The sequence below is a fragment of the Melanerpes formicivorus genome, unplaced genomic scaffold (genome assembly GCF_026170545.1).
Source record: "Melanerpes formicivorus ecotype bairdi unplaced genomic scaffold, bMelFor1.0.p_v2 SCAF_58, whole genome shotgun sequence".
NCBI lineage: Eukaryota > Metazoa > Chordata > Aves > Piciformes > Picidae > Melanerpes > Melanerpes formicivorus.
The window spans coordinates 2,513,706-2,534,190 of NW_027142410.1; the positions used below are offsets into that span (position 1 = coordinate 2,513,706).

Here is a 20,485-nt window from a genome sequence, read left to right on the forward strand (position 1 = left end):
GAAAGCCTCCAGAGAAGGAGACTCCACAACCTCTCTGGGCAGCCTGCTCCAGTGCTCCATCACCTTCACTGTAAAGAAGTTTCTCCTCATAGAACAGAATAGAATAAACCAGGTTGGAAGGGACCTTCATGATCATCGCGACCAACCTATCATCCAACACCACCTAATCAATTAAACCATGCAACCAAGCACCCAATTAAGTCTCCTCCTGAAAACCTCCAATGATGGTGACTCCACCACTCCCCCAGGCAGTACATTCCAATGGACAATCACTCTCTCTGTGAAGAATTTCTTCCTAACATGTTGGAGGTGAAATCTTCTATGTGATCTTCTATTTAGTGTGAAGCAACCAGCCATCAGAGTAACACTGCTAGTGTGGTGATGAATTCAGTATCATAGAATCAATAAGGTTGGAAAAGACCTCAGAGATCATCAAGTCCAACCTGTCACCCAACACCTCATGACTAACTAAACCATGGCTTCCAGTGCCATGTCCAATCCCTTTTTGAACACCTCCAGGGATGGTGATTCCATGACATGCTCTTAAAGGGCACCTCAGCAGAGCACAAACCACAGAGATTTCTAGAGTGCATTAAAGACCATTTCTCCAAGCTAGTTGGATTAGCCAGCTCTGAGAGGCACTCTGCTGGAATTGCTACTCATACATATGCATATCCATGGAAGTATTTTTAAGCAAGACTGACTCCCCCCTCCCCCCTAGGAAAAAAAGAGATAATCTTTAATTCAAGCAGGAATTGATTCAGGGAAGCCTAAGGGCTGGTGCTGTGCAGGAGGCCACGCTACATTGTCACAACAGCTTCAAGTAGCATGATAGCTTGTTCCTTACCACCTTTACTCTGAAATTTCCACAGCTTTAAAGCACGCTACCACACCTTCCTTCCCAGTCAGAACATCCCAGTCAGGAAGGGAGGCAGGCACAGCTACAGCAGAGTAAATCTGCTGGTTGGTAACTCTGCACCTAGGCCAGCCTTTATTCAGAGCACTTGTCAGAACCATTGCCATGCTGTAGACAATCTCTGCCTAGGGAGATTGACCAGCACAACTATCACGGAACCACTTGATTATTCGAGAATAAATCACTTTTATTTTGGCATACACTGTCAACACCAGGGAGTTATATTGACAGAGCTGAGAGAGCTATTCTGGTCAATTCTCCCATGCAGACGTGCCATCCATGTGTGATAAGGCTGGAGAATAATCCCCCTGGAGAAGCAATGAACATTTTATTGATTGGGATGTTTCAAACTTGCGCAGGACAAAGCAATCTTCCATGTGGACAAGAGCAGACAAGACAAAACCGAGGGGCTGGGGGGGTTGCCATCTCCAATTTCTGTGTTTAGTTTAGAGAAGACATTTTGAACAGCACTAGCAAGTGGAGGGGCAGCAGGGGAAGATCTGTATCTGGCTCTGACTCTGCCAGAGGTGCTGTTGTATTTGCAACACTAGTGGTAGGAGGCCATTCAGAATCACAGAATGGCTTGAGTTGGAAGGGACCTTAAATATCATCTAGTTCCAACCCCCCTGCCATGGGTAGGGACATTTCCCACTATCAGGTTGCTCAAAGCCTCACCCAGCTGGGTCTTAAACACTTCCAGAATGATCTGGTCTTAAACATTTCCTTGAAACTCAAGACAAATGTGTGATGCTGATGCCACAGGTATGTGTTACAGGCCAGAGGGACCTCTGGAACCAACCCAATGTCCCACACCCAGGCTGATTGCTTTTATTTGTTTTCTTACCTGAGCAACGCTGTTTATGGGAAAAGTGCTGGGACAGGTGCTGGAAGGATGTGGATGGGAAGGGATGCAGGATAGGAAGTTTCCAATATATGAGTGCACTTCTAGCAGCAGGATGTGAGAGCAGAGCTGAGTAGTTTCATATCACCACTTTAGCTGCTTGGAAGAGGAACCAAGCTGGTGGAAAGGCCTTGAACTGGTCTGCTGAGGAGCAGCTGAGGGGCCTGGGATTGTTCAGCCTGGAGAAGAGGAGGCTGAGGGGAGGCCTCATTGCTCTCTACAGCTCTCTGAGAGGAGGTTGGAGTGAGGTGGGGGTTGGTCAGGTGCCAGGACAAGAGGAAATGGCCCCAAGTTGTGCCTGGGGAGGTTCAGGTTGGACATTAGGAGAAATTTCTTCCCAGCAAGGCTTCTCAGGCACTGTCCCAGGCTGCTCAGGGAGGTGGTGGAGTCCCCATCCCTGGAGCTGTTTAAAAGCTGCCTGGATGTGTTGCTGAGGGATGTGGTTCAGTGGCAATGGCTGAGCAGCAATAATGGATTGTGAGCTCTGGGTGAGTGTTGGACTGGATGATCTCAAAGGTCTTTTCCAACCTCTACAGTTCTATGTTTCTATGAATGCATGGCTAAGCTAGAGGGGACACCAGCTGGTCAATCCCAGCATATCAATAGTATCTTTCCCTGCCCTGAATCCAGCCCCTCTGCAGAGTCATGGTCTCTGCTGTTTCCATGGGTGTCCTGCATCCACCAGCTCTCATGCCCTGTGCATGCTGGGGCAAATACCATGCACTGCTGCCTCTCTCCTGGCTGCCTGGGCAGGCAGACAGAGCACGGATGTCAGTAAGGTGAAGAAGCAAAATTCACTTGAGCTTGCATGGGCTCTACCAAGCTGGTGCTCAGGGCATACCCAGAGCTCTCTGTCACCCTGTGGGGCACTTGGGCAGCCCAGAGCAAACACCCAGGCACCAGCTCTCTGTCCAGAGAGAATAGGACTCCCACCAGTGCCCAAGAGCTGGTTACAATGGAAGGGCTGTGAGGAAAAGTGACATCTTTTACTAAACCAGATGATGCAGCCGGGACTGGTGGATCAAGTGTGATTTCAGAGTCAAGAAAGGCACATGATGCCTAAAACGTTTTCCAGCTGTGACACCCGATCTGATGAAATACATCATTTCCCTCCTCACAACCCCTCTTATGCTTCTGTCCTTCACAACTGCTATGAGGGCAACTAACAGCACCGCCCTTGCCACCAACCCACCCCCACCCCTCAGTTGTGCCCTCTTCCAACTACTGGGCCCCAGGACAATGCAGCCCAAACATTTTGCAGCAGTTTCAGCTGAAATCAGAAGCCGGGGATGGTGCTGACCAATGGTTGACACCAAGCCACCTCCTCCACTACCACACAGAATCTGGCATTGATTTTATTTCATCCTGCCCAGCAGCTTGAATTCACAATATGACAGAATTTGGTGTTGAAAAGGCTCTTTTGTTATAAAGCATCATTAAGAAAAGGTGGAACCTTTTGGCATGCGAGCATGGGCAGATGGGTCTTTTATGTCCGGAAGGATGATTTGGGATGTGGGATAACTGAAAGTGCTCTGGCAGGAGAGTGTGTGCAGCTTTATACCAGCACCCAGGCTACCTTGGCAGCAGTTGGTTCCTGCACTGCTTGCCATGTCACAGGGCGTGCATGTGGAGCTGGGCACAGGCTGCACGTCAGGAAGGGAGTCGCTAAGGGCCTTGGCATTCTCCTGATTAAAGTTAACACCGCAGGAAGAGGAATAAGGCAGCTGCCACCTCCCTGTACTGTCCTCATGGGCTGCTTGCAGGCGTCTACCTCACTGAAGTCGTTGTCAGGAAGTTTTTATTAGCCTCCACAAAAAGGTGAACTTTATTCTGTAACCAAGGCTCAGGCAGCGCAGCTCAGACCCGTGCGCTGTCGCCGGCTGTGGACTAAATCCGGGTAAGGACATCACGCACTACACAGGTCTCAGATGCCACTCGGGACACCCATTGGAGATGGAGCCGCGGGTGCTGCTACCATGCACTGGGGCTGCTCCCAGTTGCCTCCTTCACGCCCCGGCGCTGCTCCCAGTTGCCTCCCTCACGCCCCGGCGCTGCTGCCCAGTGCCGCCGGTCACCACCCCGGGCTGCCACCACGCACTGCTCGCCGCGCCGCAGCACAGCGGCGCCCCCGCACGCCCTTCGCCGGCTCTGTCCATCCCAACGCGCCCCACTCGCCAGCCGGCCGCGCTGCCCGCCGCTCCCCCTGCCCGGGGCGGGGCGGTGGGGCCGAGCCCGGCCCTCCCCCGACATGGCGGCGCGGCCGAGCGGCCAGGGAGGCGCCGAGCGGCGCCCGCGGGGCGTGAATAAAGGGCGGCGGGCGGGGCCGCGACGCTCCGGGAAGCGCGGGGCCGGAGGCGGCGGGTGAGCGAACGAGCGAGCGAGCGGGGCCGGCGGCTGGTGAGCGGGGCTGGCGGCGGGAGGAGGGAGGCCGGAGCGGGCCGAACGGGGGCCGATGGCCGTCAGCTGACGGCCCCGCCGCCTGCCATGACCAGGGCGCAGCTGACGCGGACGGGGATCCTGCGGATGGCGCTGGGCGGCGGATCCGGCGACCCGCTGCTGCCGGCGGAGGGCGGCGGGGACCAGCAGGCGCCCTTCCTGCTGCGGGCCCTGCGCATCGCCCTGGTGGTCTGTCTCTACTGGTTCATCTCCATCGCCATGGTTTTCCTCAACAAGTACCTCCTGGACAGCCCTTCGTTGCGCCTCGATGCCCCTCTTTTTGTCACCTTCTTCCAGTGTGCCCTGACAGCCGTCCTCTGCCTGGGCCTCAGCCTGGGGGCGGCCTGCGGGTCCCCCTGTCCCAGCCTGCCCGCCCTGCGCCTCGACCTCAAGGTGTCCCGCAGCGTCCTGCCCCTCTCCGTTGTCTTCATCGGGATGGTCACCTCCAACAACCTCTGCCTCAAGCACGTTGGCGTGGCCTTCTACAATGTGGGGCGCTCCCTCACCACCGTCTTCAACGTGCTGCTCTCCTACGTACTCCTCAAGCAGACCACCTCCCTCTATGCCCTCCTGGCCTGTGGAGTCATCATAGGTGAGGGGGAGCGGGAGGGGACTGCACCCACCCCACGGCCAGGCAAACAAGCTCAAGAGAGAGGGAGCTGGGCTGGCATCCCCTTGGGAAGCCATTCTCCCTTGCCTGGCAGCTTCCTGGTGAGGTGGGGTCGCTCAGGGTTCATGCCTTGCTCTGCCTCTTGCAACCAGCTTCACATGGCTGGAGCACGTAGGTAAGTCGTTAAGAAGGGAAGTTCCTCTTACCTGGCCATGGCTCCCTCTTCCCTTTGAGCACGAAACCCTACTCTTTAAAGAAGTTTGACTGAACTTACCTTTTTTTTTTTTTCTTTGTGTTGTTCGCCCCCCCCCAAAAAAAAAGGTCATAAACCAGCAGGTGTCTTCCTTCTTGTTCTCGTTTGTTTGCTGATCATTATCTTTGTTAACAATAAAGGTATTTGTCAGCACCGTTGGGGCCTTACAGTGGAGCCACCCAATTCAGACAGGCTGAATTCGTGTGATGAAGGTTTAGCCGATCAAGCCAAGAGTAAAACACCACCGGAAGATCTGGTTGTGTGGTTAGGATGTAGGGCAGGGCATTGAGTGGCTTGACAGGAATTGCTTACAGGCCTTTCCTTCCAAAGGCATCGTTAATGCTGCCTTCCACTGGAGGGCCATTTAGAATGGTGAGGTGCTGGCTTCACTGCGGTTCCGGGTGGACATGTGTTCCCTTAGGTTAAAATGAGACAAGGGAATCTTCTCTTCATGGAAATCATGGCACCCAAGTGATGCAAGCAATTGCCTTCACCTAGTCTTGTGTTCTGGTGTTGCCCAGGACTATGGTATCTGACAGCCTTGCAGTGTTCCTCTTAAGATTGCCCACTTGGCTTGATCTCCTTGAGCTTAAAGCACTTCAGCTGCTTTTGCAGGCAACTTCCCAGACAACCTCCGACATGAAGCAGCTAATGAAGAGGCAGGTAGTACTCTTTCAAAAGCTCATCTCATTTCCCCTTTTGTTTTGCTTATGAGTTGGATGGGGAGAGGTCTCTCTTTCTGCCCTGGAGACAAAAATCCTGTAGCTCCTGTTTTGGAGGTGGTTAAAGAGTTTAACATATTGAAGATACTCCACTCAGTTTCTGTCTTGGGATCTTTTGGTGTGTTTTTTGTTCTGATCAAGCATCTCAGTATTGCATCAATATCTTTACCATCTTTCCATCTTCTTCTCTGACCTGTCTTTCTCTTCCTGTTAACAGTGCAGCAAAACTTTGGAGGCTTTTTTTTGTTTCTTTTAACCTTGAGGAATATTTCTGGCTACCTGTGTGTCAGTCTGCTGCCTTTTCAATTAAAGGAAAAAGAAATTAGAAATCATCTGATCTCCTGAAAATGATGCATGCCCAGAGCAGCCTGAACTTCAGTTCATGGCCCCGTGGAATAACAGTTTCTAAACTCGTGCTGCCTGCTCAGTGTGGGAATAGTCTGAGATTGAAAGATAGCACAGTCAATTACCTGCCCTCCCAAAATAAATCTTCCCAGGACACTAGTCATGCCGCTCTGGGGGTTCACTTAATCGGAAGGGGAAGCCCTTAAGCCTGTCTCTGCTTGTGGTTGTGGTTGCTCATTTTAAGGCAGATGATGAATTGCTGACTGTTAGGTTTTGAGTCCTTCAGCAGTTGTTCATGTGATGCCTGATTTCTTTGGTTGCAGGTGGCTTCTGGCTGGGTGTTGACCAGGAAGGAGCAGAGGGCACTCTGTCATGGACAGGTATATTCTTCGGGATCTTGGCGAGCCTGTGTGTCTCGCTCAATGCCATCTACACCAAGAAGGTGCTGCCCGTGGTGGATGGTAGCATCTGGCGCCTCACTTTCTACAACAATGTCAACGCTTGTGTCCTGTTCTTTCCACTGATGCTGCTGCTGGGCGAGTTCCACACCCTCTACCACTTTGACAAGCTGGGCAACCTCGGGTTTTGGGGTATGATGACCTTAGGGGGAGTGTTTGGCTTTGCCATTGGGTACGTGACTGGACTTCAGATAAAGTTCACCAGCCCGCTCACTCACAACGTGTCTGGGACAGCCAAGGCCTGTGCCCAAACAGTGCTGGCTGTTATCTACTTTGAGGAGGCAAAGAGCTTCTTGTGGTGGACGAGTAACTTGATGGTTCTGGGAGGCTCCTTTGCCTACACGTGGGTGAAAGGGCTGGAGATGAGAAAGGTGCAAGAGGATCCTAACATCAAAAGCGGCGAAAGAAATGAGACTGGTGTGTAGGCGGCTCCTGCGCCTCTGTTTCTGTGCCCAGGGGGTTAACCTTTGGTGGTCCTTTCCTCCTGGTGAGAAGAGCAAGGAGCAGGAAAATGATTCACCTGCAAAGTGTATGGGGAACTGTGTCAGGAACCAGAGCCAGAGCCCTGGCTGGGTCATGTTTCACCCGTGGGATCCCGCGCTGTTTTGGAGCTGGGGAGCGTGTGTGCTGTAGAGGGCATTTGGGGGTTTTGTGAACATTTTTTAAATGGATGTCACTGTTGACTTAATCTGGGCAGTGTGCATCTCTGAGGGTGTGTGCTCGCAGGGAACAAAGGCTGGGAGGGGAGGTTTGTGTAGTTAGGGATCTAGGGTTAACTGAATGAATGTGGTCTGAAGTTGCAAAATGCTGAACCCTCCCCACCTAGGGAAGTGGCAGGTAGCCAGGCTGTCAAGGATAGGCTCCAGGAAACTGCTCTGCTGTAAAAGGGCTGGCAACAGCTGTTCTTCCTGCTACCCTGTTGGGGGGCAAAGAAAGGGCAAGTCCTTCCCTTCAGGTTCTGTACAAGTCTAAGCAGCAGCAGTGCCTCCAAATCTTCTTTCCAGTGAGTCAGATTGATCCTGCTGAGGTTTCTCCTGTATTTTTCTCCACCTGATTTCTTAGTTCAGGAAATCATCCTAAGAATCAAAGGTGAAACATCTCATTCCCTCTGCACTGTGTGCCATGAAAGAGAGTTTGCTCTCAAAGGACCTTTATTGAGGGGGAGTGAGCTTTGACACTGCCTCTGTCAGTGACAGGTGGGAGGGGAAAAGTTACTCTGAAGCACTTCTTTCTGAAGGGTGGAAATCCCAGTTCATAAGGTTTGCAACACTTGTTCTCTTTACCCTCTGTAGGGGGTAGTTTTGTGTTTAAAAATGGTTCTGTCACTAATTAGCCTCATTTTGGGGCCCTTTTCCCCATACCTACGTTCTATCTGCTTTGGTGTTTGCAGTTTTCCTTCTGGCTTGTTCCTTACAAACACACACCCATGGCCAGCTCAGTGAATCCTTAACACCCCCCACCCCCCAAAAAATCTTAGTTTTGGTCAGCTGCATCAATCCCTTTGTTTGAAACTTGCAGCTGAACAATTAGCTCTGCAGAATCTTCTGCCCTTTCCTTCCCCCCCAAACTCTGATCACATGCAAGTGCCACCTGAGGTTACTCTGCTGCAGCTTGTGATCCCAAGGTTCAGCAGCAACATCCTATAGTTAGCTGTGATGTTGCCCTTTGTATTTATAGGGTTATTTGTAGAGGAGTTCTGGGCAGCTGATGTGACTGCCCTGTGGATCCAACATGTTGTACCATGCCTGGTGTGTGATTTTTTTGGTCAGTCCTACAGAAGGACACTCCACTTCTGTTCAGAATGTGTTCCTGTCTAATGTGAGGGGTGCTCTTGCCTCAGGTTTCATGACTGCAGTTACCTTGTCATGAATCTCATGAGGTTCAACAAGGCCAAATGCAAGATCCTGCTTTTGGGTTGGGGCAGTCCCTGGTATGAATAAAGGCTGGAGGATGAAGTTGTTTGGAGTAGCCCTTTGGAGAAGGATTTGGTGGTACTGGTGGATGAAAAGCTGGACATGAGCTGGCAATGTGTGGTCACAGCCCAGAAGGCCAGTTGTATCCTGGGCCGTACCAAAAGCAGCACAGCCAGCAGGTCAAGGGAGGTGGTTCTGCTGCTCTGCTTCCATTCACTCTGGTAAACCCCACCTAGAGTGTGTGCAGCTCTGGAGTCCTCAGCACTGGGAAGACATGGACCTGTTGGAGCAGGCCAGGGGAAAGCCGCAAGGATGATCAGAGGGCTGGAACACTTCTGCTTATGAGAAGAGGTGAGAGGGTTGGGGTTGTTCAACCTGGAGTAGGCTCCAGTGAGACATGACCTTTCAGTACTGAAAGTGGGCCTTTAAGAAAGATGGGGAGAGATTCAGAGATTTTTTTTTTATCAGGGCCTGTTGTGACAGGAGTAGACAGGACAAGGAGTGATGGTTTAAAAGGGGAGATTTAGGCTAGATGGAAGAAAACAATTTTTTATGCTGAGGGTGGTGAAACACAGACCAAGGCTGTCTGGAGAGGTGGTAGAAGCCCCATCACTGAAACCAGTCCAGGTCAGGTTGGACTGGACTCTGAGCAATCTCATGTAGCTGAAGTCATCCTTGCTCACTGCTTTAGATGAGCTTTAACGGTCCCTTCCAACCCAGCTCATTCTGTAACTCTGGGTGCAGGCTGCCGTTTGGGATCCTTTGAATTGTTTGGGGTTTTATTCTGATGGGAATAGAGGGTTTTTACGGTTGCGTATACTGACTTGTAACCTGCTGAATAAAGTCGGGGTTGCTGTCTGGATCCAGTGAGGGGTGGAAGCAACGGTAGCAGCGTGTTCTCGCCACGGCGGGGCGGCAGGAACACGACCTCGAGCATGCCCCTCTGCGGCCAGCTCTGGGTGCGGCCGCTAGGGGGTGGCAGAGGGCCCCATGAGCTCCGCCCCACCGTCGCCCACTCGCGATGATTGGCAGCAGTGGCGTCCGCCAGTCACCGCGGCGGGGTGGGGCGGGCGCGGGGGCCGCGGCTGCAGTTGGCGGCGGCGATGGCGGCGGCCGCCGCGGGCCCCGGGGCTCCAGGCCCGGCACTCTGCCGCTCGGTGCATTGGTTCCGCCGCGGCCTGCGCCTCCACGACAACCCGGCGCTGCAGGAAGCGCTGCGGGACGCTGCGTCCCTCCGTTGCATCTACATCCTGGATCCCTGGTTCGCCGCTTCCTCCGCCGTGGGCATCAACCGCTGGCGGTGAGTTGGGCTGAGGAGGCGCCGGGCCCTCAGGCCGCCGGTGGGTCTTCGGGGGTCGGGAGGTGCCGGATGTGGGTAGGGCCGGCGGGCCCGGCAGCGGGGAGGGCTCCCGCAGCAACCGGAGCGCCCTTCGGCGCGGGCAGGCCGCGGCGGCGGCGGGAGCGGCAGGCGCTCCGCGTCCGGCCCGGTCCACGTCTCGCTGCGCCGGTCCGCTCCTCGCGCTTGGCCTCGCCACGGTTTTCACAGCGGTGCTGCCCGACCGTGTGGGAGGGTGTCTTCAACTTTATGTAATGTCATTAGGCTGTCTCCTCGTAAGCAGGGCGGACGTGCGAGGGCAGCAGCCGCTGGACGTTTAGCTTCCCCCGGCACTTACAGACGAGCGCCAAGAATGCTCGGACCCGCAGGACTGCACCACGCCTTCCCGCTGCCCTTTGGCTGCGGAGTGCGCCTGGGCATGTGCACAGCCTGCCTTCCTCCCATCCCTCAAATTGCCATAGGGGTACGCCTTGGCTGCTGCTAGGAAGGTGGAGATGAAGCTGTTTGGGCTTTTTCCACTGTCTGCAAAGGGAAAAATATATGACATGAGTCATGTCTGTACAGAGAGCGAGACCTTATGTACCAGTAGCTACTAACATTACATAACCTTATTGTGTCACGTCTCAGCTGCCTCAACGTTTGGAAACCCAATCCAGGTAGGGATTCCCTTCTGTGAGGCTCCCCTGCGGAACGGCTCTTCCTCTGCCCTCGCACCACCCCATCACGGGGAGTGCACAGGACAGCCACTCGCTAAAAATCCTTTAAGTGCTCTTGGACATGTCACGTGGCTCCGTGGTAAGGACCTGTAGTTGTAAAGGATTGCCTCAGCTGCGTGCCTCAGCTTCATCTCCGGGATAGCGTGGGTGATTCCTAAGCATTTCTAGAACCTCCATCAGGGGATGGCTTCAAAATTGTGAATGTGAGGAAATGACCATGCTGTTCAAATTGCAGAAACGTGTGGGGATTCTGCTACAGCTCAATATCTTCCTAGCCTGAAGTGATCCTTCCATAGACCAGTCTTACTACAGGCAGCAGCAGCAGACTGACATGCCTTTCACGTGCAGCTGCTGTTGCTAACTGCCCTCATTTGGAAGAACCAAAGCAGTGCCCCCAAAAGATTAATTCCTGATCCATTTAATCCTTGGTTTGTTTCCACCAACATTGTGGAGGGAGGGAAGTAGGTAGTGGTTTTATTTACGTTGTAGTCATGGAATATATGAGCAAGTGAAATTTGAAAAACCAGTATTTTCCTGGAGGTGTGTGCCTGCTGCAGATGTCAGAGATTAGCTCTGCTGGCTGGTAGGCAAAAATGTATTAGCAAGTTGCTTCTATTTACCAGAGTTCCCTTAGTTCCCATGAGGAATCTTGGCTTTGTTTTGCTAGTATTCCCCCCGCCATGGAATTACTTTTATTCAGAGTTCTGTGCTCCAAAAGCAAAAGTTTGTGTTTTCCCTGGCTCTCAGGAATGTATCATGCTGAAAATCCCATTGTCAGTTAACTGCACAGCATATGTGAGCCACATAGGACTAACCTTTGTTTATTTTTTGTCACTCTTTGCAAAGCTGATATTCTTGTTTCATGGATGAAGAGCGGGCTGGGGGCAGGGGAGTGGTCTGCTTAGATTGCCCAGATCTGGTTCTGGGTCTTCTGTACTGTAACGTTGGGCCTTTCCTTCCACAAACCTGGAGTCCCTTTCTCCTTCAGGAAGCACAGAGTGAGCTTTATCAGAGCTTGTGAGCAGTGCAGCTGGGGAGAGAGGAGTTGCCACCACTTTGCAGGGCACTGGCAGCTCAGCTGTCACGGTCTGTGTGTGGCCTTAAGGGAACTGATGCAGATACTCATGTCTCGCAGGTCACGCTGCTGTGGGCGCACAGGAGGGAGGGCGAGGCAAAGCCTGGCAAGTTCACTCACAAAGGGTTGTAAGGTTGCTGGCAGTGCCATGTGCTGCCACAGAGATTAAAGCTTTAAGGCTGGTGCCTTCTGCAAAGCTAGACAGGAGGAGGTGGGGTTACAGTGTGGATAGGGTGACATGCATGTGTGGAAAGCAAGGATGATATGTTTTATAGCGTAGTGGGTAATTAGTAAGACACTCCATTAAACACAAAAAGCACTTCTCTCTACAACTACCTGAAGGCTCTCTACAACTACCTGAAGGGGGGTTGTAAACAGGCAGAGGTTGGTCTCTTCTCCCAGGCAGCCAGCACCAGAACAAGAGGACACAGTCTCAGGCTGCGCCAGGGGAAGTTCAGGCTGGAGGTCAGGAGGAAGTTTTACACAGAGAGAGTGATTGCCCATTGGAATGGGCTGCCTGGGGAGGTGGTGGAGTCACCATCACTGGAGGTGTTCAGGAGGAGACTTGACAGGGTGCTTGGTTACATGGGTTAGTTGATTAGGTGGTGTTGGGTGATAGGTTGGACGTGATGATCTTGAAGGTCTCTTCCAACCTGGTTTATTCTATTCTAAATGCTTTTTTTACAGCTCTGGGGTGAGAGAGAATAAGCAAATGTCCTGGCATGCTCTCATCTTTGTGTCTTCATGGTGGAAGATAAATTGCAGTTCTGTTTGCAGCTCTCCTAAGTACAGATAATTCTTGCCTTGGGAGAACTGGGTGCTCAGTCTTGTGCTGCTGATGAGCTGGGAGTGTACAATCCTTTGCTGTCACATTGCCTGTGTGTAGCCAGAACTGTAAAACTTGCATGGTTCTTGTAGTAATTCATTACTTTCCTTGGAGTAGCATCTTTCTACTTCACATGCTAAATCCTTCCTGCCTCAGAACCCATGCAAGAATATACTGTAGGGAATTAGAAGGTTTATGCTTTTCTCCAAGTAGTAATCTGGAGAGAACAGCTGGCAGGGAAATCCTACCAGATCTGAGAGAGAGCATGGGAAGGAGGTTGCAGGAAGAAGAAAATCCTGGAAACCTTGGATGTGGACAAGGCAGACATGCACATGAATAGCTGGAAGCTGCCTGGTGTTGCAGTCTCAGCAGTTGGTAGACCGATCAGGCATGACTATGAACTCTTGTTTTCTGCTTCTTGTCCTGCCTTTCAGTTTGATTTGGTGATGCAGGCTTGCTGGAGTTCCATGTAAATTCTCCCTGTTTGTCTTTTAGCTGCAGCTGGACTGACTGACACTAACTGCTGCTGTTTCTTCTCCGCAGATTCCTGCTCCAGTCTCTGGAAGACCTGGACAACAGTCTAAGGAAACTCAACTCTCGCTTGTTTGTCGTGCGAGGGCAGCCAACAGATGTCTTCCCAAGACTCTTTAAAGTAAGAGAATGATCCTCTGGAGCCTAGTGTAGAAAAACTGATTCCCTGCTGCTCTCCTTGTTCTCCCTCCCTACTGGTTTGCTAGGCAGAGGTCTCCTCGACTTCTCTTTAATTCTTCACAATAACAAACTCTTCTCTTTAATTACAGCTAGCAACCTGCTACCTCTAAGGGACAGTTTGGGAGCCAGAACTCAAACTTGGAAAGAAATTCAGTAGTAGGGTGTAACCTAGTACCAAGGTGATTGAGCTTCTCTTGTTGGATGGTGGTCTTTGCCTTTGTTTCTCTTGAGTCACATCCCACAGGGCTGCACTGGCATACACTGACTCCTCTGTGTTTGAGAGCTTCTTCCCTACTGGGCATTTTCTTCCTGCAGCTTTTACTTGGAAAGTAAAGGCTGCTATGTCTGTGCACCTTTACAGTCCTCTGAAAAAGCATATTAATCTCTGTCTGCATGGCAAACAGGGCTTTGTGTTAAAATCTCAAAATTCAGAAGCTTTTATGTTAGCTGACCTTCCTTTTCTTCTGCTGCTGAAGGCTGCAGTTCAGCTAGCCCAGCAGCAGAATACAGCTTGGGCCCAAGCTTCCTGCTGATGTACTATTTAGGATGGTGGAACAGGCAGTGACCTCAGTGGTCGATGATGGATTAGTGGGATATATTTCCACACTGATATGCCAGTGCTGCAGACTGTGAGAGAGACAGAGTTGGCAAGAGCATCTCCTTGAAAATCAGGGTTCCTCAAGCAGTATCATTCTTCTCTGTCCTGCTCCAAGATTGCATTTCCTGTTGTCTTTGAAGCTTTTTAGTAGTGTGCTTGCTGGAGTGACAAAGCTAAAGGAAAGAAAACACAGGTCACACTAGCCTTACAAGTTGGTTTCATATTATCATAGTATCAGTCAGGGTTGGAAGGGACCACAAGGATCAGCTAGTTCCAACCCCCCTGCCATGGGCAGGGACACCCCACACTAGATCAGGCTGCCCAGAGCCTCATCCAGCCTGCTCTTAAACACCTCCAGGGACAGGGCCTCAACCACCTCCCTGGACAACCCATTCCAGGGCTTCACCACTCTCATGGTGAAGAAGTTTTGTCAGGTGGATGGTACCTTACATATGGTCAGCAGAACTAGTGTCCCCAGAGCTGCTGAGAAGGAGAGGTAAACTTGATTCTGTACCCTCCTGCTCTAAATGGTTCTGATGTGTGTTTTCTGAAGGAGCAGTGGGGAGGGGAATTGAACTGTGCAGGTCAGACAGAACACCGATGGTTATTTTGGCTTCTGTTACCTTAACACGTGACACAAACTATGTGCTGCTTTTAGCCTTTTCAGAGTCTGGGTTGTTGTTATCTTTTGATCTGCAAATAAGTTGTGGCTCGTTCATGCCCTCCTTATCTTAGTTCAAGGTGTTCACAGGCTAATTAAAACTTTGTAGGAGAAAAACGCTCACTTTGGTCAAAGAACAAGAAGTAGCTGGCAGAGTCTGAGGTTTGAAGAGCTGGTTCTGGAATCAGCCAGACCTGTTTTTAGCCTGGCCAGGTGAGTTGATGAATATCTTAGATGTGCTGTAGCAGAGCTGAGAAGAATATCTATGGGGATTTATGCTGTCACGTGGTAAATGTATGGCTTTCATGGGAACTCAGGTTTCTCTGGAGCTGCTGCACTGAGCAGTGCATTAGCAGCAGCACATGCCTTGCTCTCAGCTGTTGTGGAGAGCAGAGTTATATGTGGTAATGCCATGCTCAGACCTAATAGAATTTCTATTCTTGCTTCCAGTAGCTGAGCAAAGACACTATTAATGCATGAGCACCCTGAGAAGACGTGTGCTTGTTAGCTCTGTGTGAACCTTTAGCCGAGGTTTTTGTCCCCCTTACTCTGGACAAACATCTGTAATTGTACCTCTTCCTTCAGAGAAAAGTGTGTCATTTGTTCACAATCCCTTTGGGGTGGGTTTTTTTCCCCTAAGGTTTTTCTTTGCTGTAGGTTAGATGCTAAGAGACAAGTTAGTCATCTGTTTTGTGGTTGGTTGTACTCTGCTTCCCCTGTGCTGCTGTAGCACATGGAGTGTTTGGCTTCTTAAAACTTTAGGGAATGCCTGATTTAGAAGTTTAATACTCTTACTAAAATCTCTGAGGGTTTTATTCCATTCCTTCATTTCAAGACATGTTTCTTCAGGACCAAAGCCACCTTCTCCAAAGCTTCCAGCTGATAGCTGCCTTATAAAAGAAATAAAAGTTTAGTATCATAGTATCAGTCAGGGTTGGAAGGGACCATGAGGATCATCTAGTTCCAACCCCCCTGCCATGGGCAGGGACACCCCACACTAGATCAGGCTGGCCAGAGCCTCATCTTAAATCACATGGGAGCAGGACTGGAACATGTCTGTCTGACCCCTGCCCTGAGTTGTGGATGCTGTCATGTTCTTAGTTTGAAAAAGGAGTGGAGGACCACTCAGAGATGCACATTCAGTGGTACATAACTGCTTCAATTCTCTCTCCTTTCCAATATTAATTTTAGTGTCAAATCTGAAAGCTTAGAAAAGAAAGGGACTTGTACAGGAGTTTTCTGCTTCTAAATCCGAGGTGACCTAATTGTGGCCTCCCAGTATCTGAAGGGGGCCTACAGGAAGGCTGGGGAAGGACTTCTCAGGATATCAGGGAGTGATAGGACTAGGGGGAATGGAATGAAGCTGGAGGTGGGGAGATTCAGGCTAGATGTGAGGAGGAGGTTCTTCACCATGAGAGTGGTGAGACCCTGGAATGGGTTGTCCAGGGAGGTGGTCGAGGCCCCGTCCCTGGGGGTGTTTAAGAGCAGGCTGGATGAGGCTCTGGCCAGCCTGATGTAGTGTGGGGTGTCCCTGCCCATGGCAGGGGGGTTGGAACTAGATGATCCTTGTGGCCCCTTCCAACCCTGAATGAAACTATGAAACTATGAAATTCCCTTCCCCCACTATGTTTCAATGGCCTTTAGCAAACTAATTGCATCAGGTCTTTGACCTTCATTACTGTTGCTGAGGTGAAAGACAGTCCTGTGTACGTAGAGGTGACTCAGGCTCTCTTACTTGGAGAATGTGGCTCATATCTTGGTTGTGTGAGGGAGTTTTTAAGTGTCTTCGTAGGTTTCTGGCAGTGTTGGACTGAAGTATTTGCTAAACAAATCTGTGGGCTGCTGCTCTGCTTGATGGATGTCTCAGGAGGGTCGCTGTGGAAACCATTAAACCTCTTCTCATAAGATTCGTTTCCTGAGAAAAACTAGGCCATAGTCTGAGAGCAAACTGTGCTCAGGAAAAGCCTGGAAGAGGCTGAATGCTATTTTATAAGGCCTATTCCATGTAAGCTGTGAAGGGTCTCTTAAAGGTGTGAAGATACAGAATAGGTGCATGGCTGTAGTAGGGTAAAATAACTCCTCATAAACAGGGCCTTTAATTCAAATCTGTGTTGCAGTATCACACTCTGCTGTGCTGACCAGAAGGGTTCACTCTGTTGCCATCCTTTGTGCTGCATTTTCTTCCTGCTTGGGTTGGACATAGGTTCTCTGTTATGGGATGGCTTTAAAGAGACATTGGGGAAAGTGGAGAGTGTGTTAGTTTTGCTTCATGATAGTCTTGGTGCAAAAATACAGGGTTTTGAGCAGAACTTGTATTGAAGGAGTTCTCTGAAAAGCTGGCACGGGATGGCAGGGTTATATTTGGCCAGCATGTGCAACAAAACAAGGTAAGGTTAGCCTTGGGGACTGAGCTGTAACCTAAGGACATTAATAGAGAAGAACTCAAATCTCCTCTCCTGTATTTGAAACCTGACATGTGGTATCTGCATCAAGATGTGGTGTTTGCTAGAGCTGATAGCATGGGTGATTGTTGGGTTCCTCACAGGAACCCTCTCTTAGCTTCCAGGGCTTAGCACTGCCAGGAATTCAGAAACCTGGGTTCATGATGGTGCTGGTTAGAAAGCCTTCTGTTTGACAGCTGTGTGTGTTGTGTTTCTTGCAGGAATGGGGAGTCACTCGTCTCACCTTCGAATACGACTCGGAGCCCTTCGGTAAGGAGAGAGATGCAGCTATCGTCAAACTGGCCAAGGAGGCTGGTGTGGAGGTGGTGATAGAGAACTCCCACACCCTCTATGACCTGGACAGGTATGGGGAGAGCAAGGGCAGAGGTGCTGCCTGGGCTAGGCTGGGATTATTGTCATGTCTGGGAGGACTTCAGTCTGGCCTGTGACGCTGTTCACTGCATGTTGATTGCTGTGATCCCATCTGAGCCTGGAAGGTGTCAAGAGGATTACTCTGCGTGGTCACATTTTTGATCAGGGAGCGTCAAAGTGCCAACAGTGACGTGGATGTACAGAAAGAAAGGGGCTGCCTCAAGCTTATTAAACCCTCTACTTGACAGTCATCTGAGTTACTCAGCTGTGTCCTATTGATTGCTCTCCTTGAGCATGTCCTCACTGCCTGGACTGCTTTCTTTGCCTCGTTGTAATAAAGGTGGTTGAGCTGTTATCTCAAACAGGTTATGAAGGCAGGGCTTTTAATTGATGGATGTGCCAGGACAGCTGGAAGAAGTAGAACAGGTAGACTGGGGCTAACTTAATGCTTTGTCTTTGTTGTGTGTTTGCTATGGGGGAGCCTTGCTTTTATGTTGAGTTCATTTATGTATAATCTCCAAATACATACATGATCTCCTTAAACAGTGGAGACAGTCTTTCAGCTAAGACTCTTTAAGGTGTGCTTGCTTGACTTTCACCCATGTTTCAGTGCTATTCTTAAAAGTTGCTTGCTGCCTTTTTAGTTTGGTTGACTTGTGCCAGTAATGCTGAATGTAGATTTCCTCCTATAAATCTTTGGCATCCATAATTTCCTGTGAGAGGGAGCTGTGCAGTTAGCACATGCTGCGTGGAAGTGTTTGTTTCTGGAGTGAAGGGGATTCTTCCTGAACTTTGTCTGGTGAGCAGATACTGCTTTCTGATTTCTACATTAGAAGAGACTGTGAATGCTTCTTACATCCTCACCCCTTCACTGTTGGTGCCCCTCACTTCTTCCCTTGTGTCATCTTTGTCTCCTCCAAGGTGAAGAATCCTACTTTATATCAGTTTTCAGGTGGACTCTGTTCCCTATCTCTTTGTAAGTTTTGTCATCCTCCTTTATGCTTCTGGGTATTTCTGGAGATAGAGAGCAGTGGTGAAGACTGTAGCTAGTGTTCAAAATGTAGGAGCAAGGTGGATATTTGTAGTGCTGTGCTGTTTCCTGTCTCCTCCTAACAGTCACTGGCATTCTTTTTGCTTTTTCTCAGCACTGCTGAACGCTCAACCGGTGTCTCAGGGCTTCCTTCCAGAATGGTCATAGCTATTCATGAGGCTGCTACTATATAAGTAGAAGACTGCATAGCCATGCATACAGAGAAACAACATGACCAACACTGCATTTCATTTGATATTTTTGTCAGCTGGCCTTGTGGTGTGTAGGGAAATTGTAAAGTTGCCTTTCATCTTTAGTGATCCAAGATAGCTTATTGCGTCAGTGAACTTAATCATCATGTTCTTTCCACCCCCCCCCCCCCCTTTCTCAGATATTTTATGAATAATTTTTAGCAGCATAAGCCCTAGCTCAGCTCTGTGTAGGCTCTCTCCTACCTCAGGAAAAAAGGATTCCTGCTCAGTCCTGTATCTCTACAGATCTTTCTGTCTGCAGGGTCCTTTTCCTTTATCCCGGTTTGTCATGGTCTCTTTGAAAATTTCCAGTGAGGGGTCTGGTCAGATGGATTCTGAAATCCAGGTAGAGTATATCAAATGAATCTCCCCTGCCCCAGGCTCAAATGTCACTAATAGATTTTGAGGCTCAACTTCTCTTTAGCAAGGCCAAATTAACCCTGCAGCATGTTGCATATACTCCGGCATGCACTGATTCCCTTCCTGTTTTCTGTCTGTCTGCGTAATGCACACATCAGACTCTATTCTGTCATCCCTCTCATGCTCTTGAAAGGCTTTTTACATCTGGAGTACTATTTGCCTTTTCCCCCTCAATGGTATGCAGATGGCTTTAAGGCAAGCATTACGTGCAGCAGCTGTTAGTTTGGGTATTCCTTGATGTCCTTCAGAATGAATGCTTGCTGGTCCTGTCAAGCTGTCGCTGTTCAAGCATAGCTTTGTTCTATGGCATTTCTTCCTGACCTTCCAGTCTGTGACATCCAAGGATAGATTTCTTTACAAAGATTAAGAGCTGTGCCCTGTCCAGATACCTCCACAGTGAATGCATTTGTATAAAGATAAATGCAGGGGAGGGGGGGGGGGTTGCTGTGCTGTTACAGTCTGGTTGGTTGGGTTTTTTTTAGTGACTTGATCACCTCTTGGCCTTATAAATATCCTGGAATGCCTGTGAGGAGATTTATTTTTATCCTTTTATACTACCCAACACTTTTTTAATGTTTTTTGTTGTTGTTTTTTCTTAATTTAAGATTTCTCAATGTTTGATTTGGGTTGGGAGGTGCAAGGAGGCTGCTTTTGTGGCTTGCAGTTTAACCTGCCAAAGTTTGGGGGGATTGTATCTTCATTTGGCCTCCATTTTTCTGAAGGATTTTGCCTTCTGTTATCTTTACTCCTCCTTAATTGCTGTGACTCTTCTGATCCTCCTGAAATATTTTGTTGATGGTTTATGTGCAATGGTTGAATTACTTTTTTCTCCCCAATCTAATCTTCACATCATTTCTGAGTTGCCTGTCGGGGTCTTGTGTCTCAGATTGTTCTTTTTGCCTAGCATGCTTCCTTATTTGTATGCCTTACTTTTACTCATGAGCCAGCAGTGTACCCAGGTGGCCAAGAAGGCCAAGGGCATCCTGGCCTGCATCAGGAACAGTGTGGCCAGCAGGAGCAGGGAAGTCATTGTGCCCTGTACTCTGCATTGATTAGGCCACACCTTGAGTCCTGTGTCCAGTTCTGGGCCACTCAGTTTAGGAAGGACATTGAGACACTTGAACGTGTCTCAATGAACGGGAGAGGCCTTGAGCACAGCCCTGTGAGGAGAGGCTGAGGGAGCTGGGATTGTTTAGCCTGGAGAAGAGGAGGCTCGAGGGAGACCACATTGCTGTCTACAACTACCTGAAGGGTGGTTGTAGCCAGGAAGGGGTTGGTCTCTTCTCCCAGGCAACCAGCACCAGAACAAGAGGACACAGTCTCAAGCTGCGCCAGGGGAAGTTTAGGCTGGAGGTGAGGAGAAAGTTCTTCATTGAGAGTCGTTCGCCATTGGGATGTGCTGCCCAGGGAGGTGGTGGAGTCACCATCCCTGGAGGTGTTCAAGAGGGAATTGGACGTGGCACTTGGTGCCATGGTCTAGTCATGAGGTCTGTG

The 20,485-nt window shown here is 50.0% G+C and overlaps 2 protein-coding genes across 4 annotated transcripts in view; both read left to right on the forward strand.

Annotated features, from left to right (window-relative positions):
* Window positions 1-4,120: 4,120 nt before the first annotated feature.
* Window positions 4,121-9,416, forward strand: SLC35C1 (solute carrier family 35 member C1). Of its 2 annotated transcripts, XM_068161466.1 has the most exons (3): window positions 4,121-4,214; window positions 4,310-4,845; window positions 6,507-9,416. In XM_068161466.1, the coding sequence occupies exons 2-3, from the start codon at window positions 4,341-4,343 to the stop codon at window positions 7,064-7,066; spliced, it is 1,065 nt and encodes a 354-aa protein (XP_068017567.1). In that variant the 5' UTR covers window positions 4,121-4,214; window positions 4,310-4,340; the 3' UTR covers window positions 7,067-9,416. The 2 variants fall into 2 exon arrangements, with proteins under 2 accessions (XP_068017567.1, XP_068017566.1); XM_068161465.1 differs by having other exon boundaries at window positions 4,157-4,845.
* A 203-nt stretch (window positions 9,417-9,619) lies between these two features.
* Window positions 9,620-20,485, forward strand: part of CRY2 (cryptochrome circadian regulator 2) — a 34,132-nt gene continuing 23,266 nt past the window's right edge. Inside the window, exons 1-3 of one of the 2 annotated variants that reach the window (XM_068161463.1) lie at window positions 9,620-9,854; window positions 13,051-13,159; window positions 17,140-17,282. In XM_068161463.1, the coding sequence (XP_068017564.1) occupies window positions 9,658-9,854; window positions 13,051-13,159; window positions 17,140-17,282 (449 nt within the window). In that variant the 5' untranslated portion in view covers window positions 9,620-9,657. The other variant, XM_068161464.1, reaches the window with a different exon arrangement.

Excerpts from the sequence above, each read along its gene's own strand:
- SLC35C1 (XM_068161465.1), top strand. The coding sequence starts at position 4,302 with ATGACCAGGGCGCAGCTGACGCGGACGGGGATCCTGCGGATGGCGCTG. Across the intron at positions 4,846-6,506 it reads GGCCTGTGGAGTCATCATAG|GTGGCTTCTGGCTGGGTGTT; the intron begins GTGAGGGGGAGC and ends CTTTGGTTGCAG.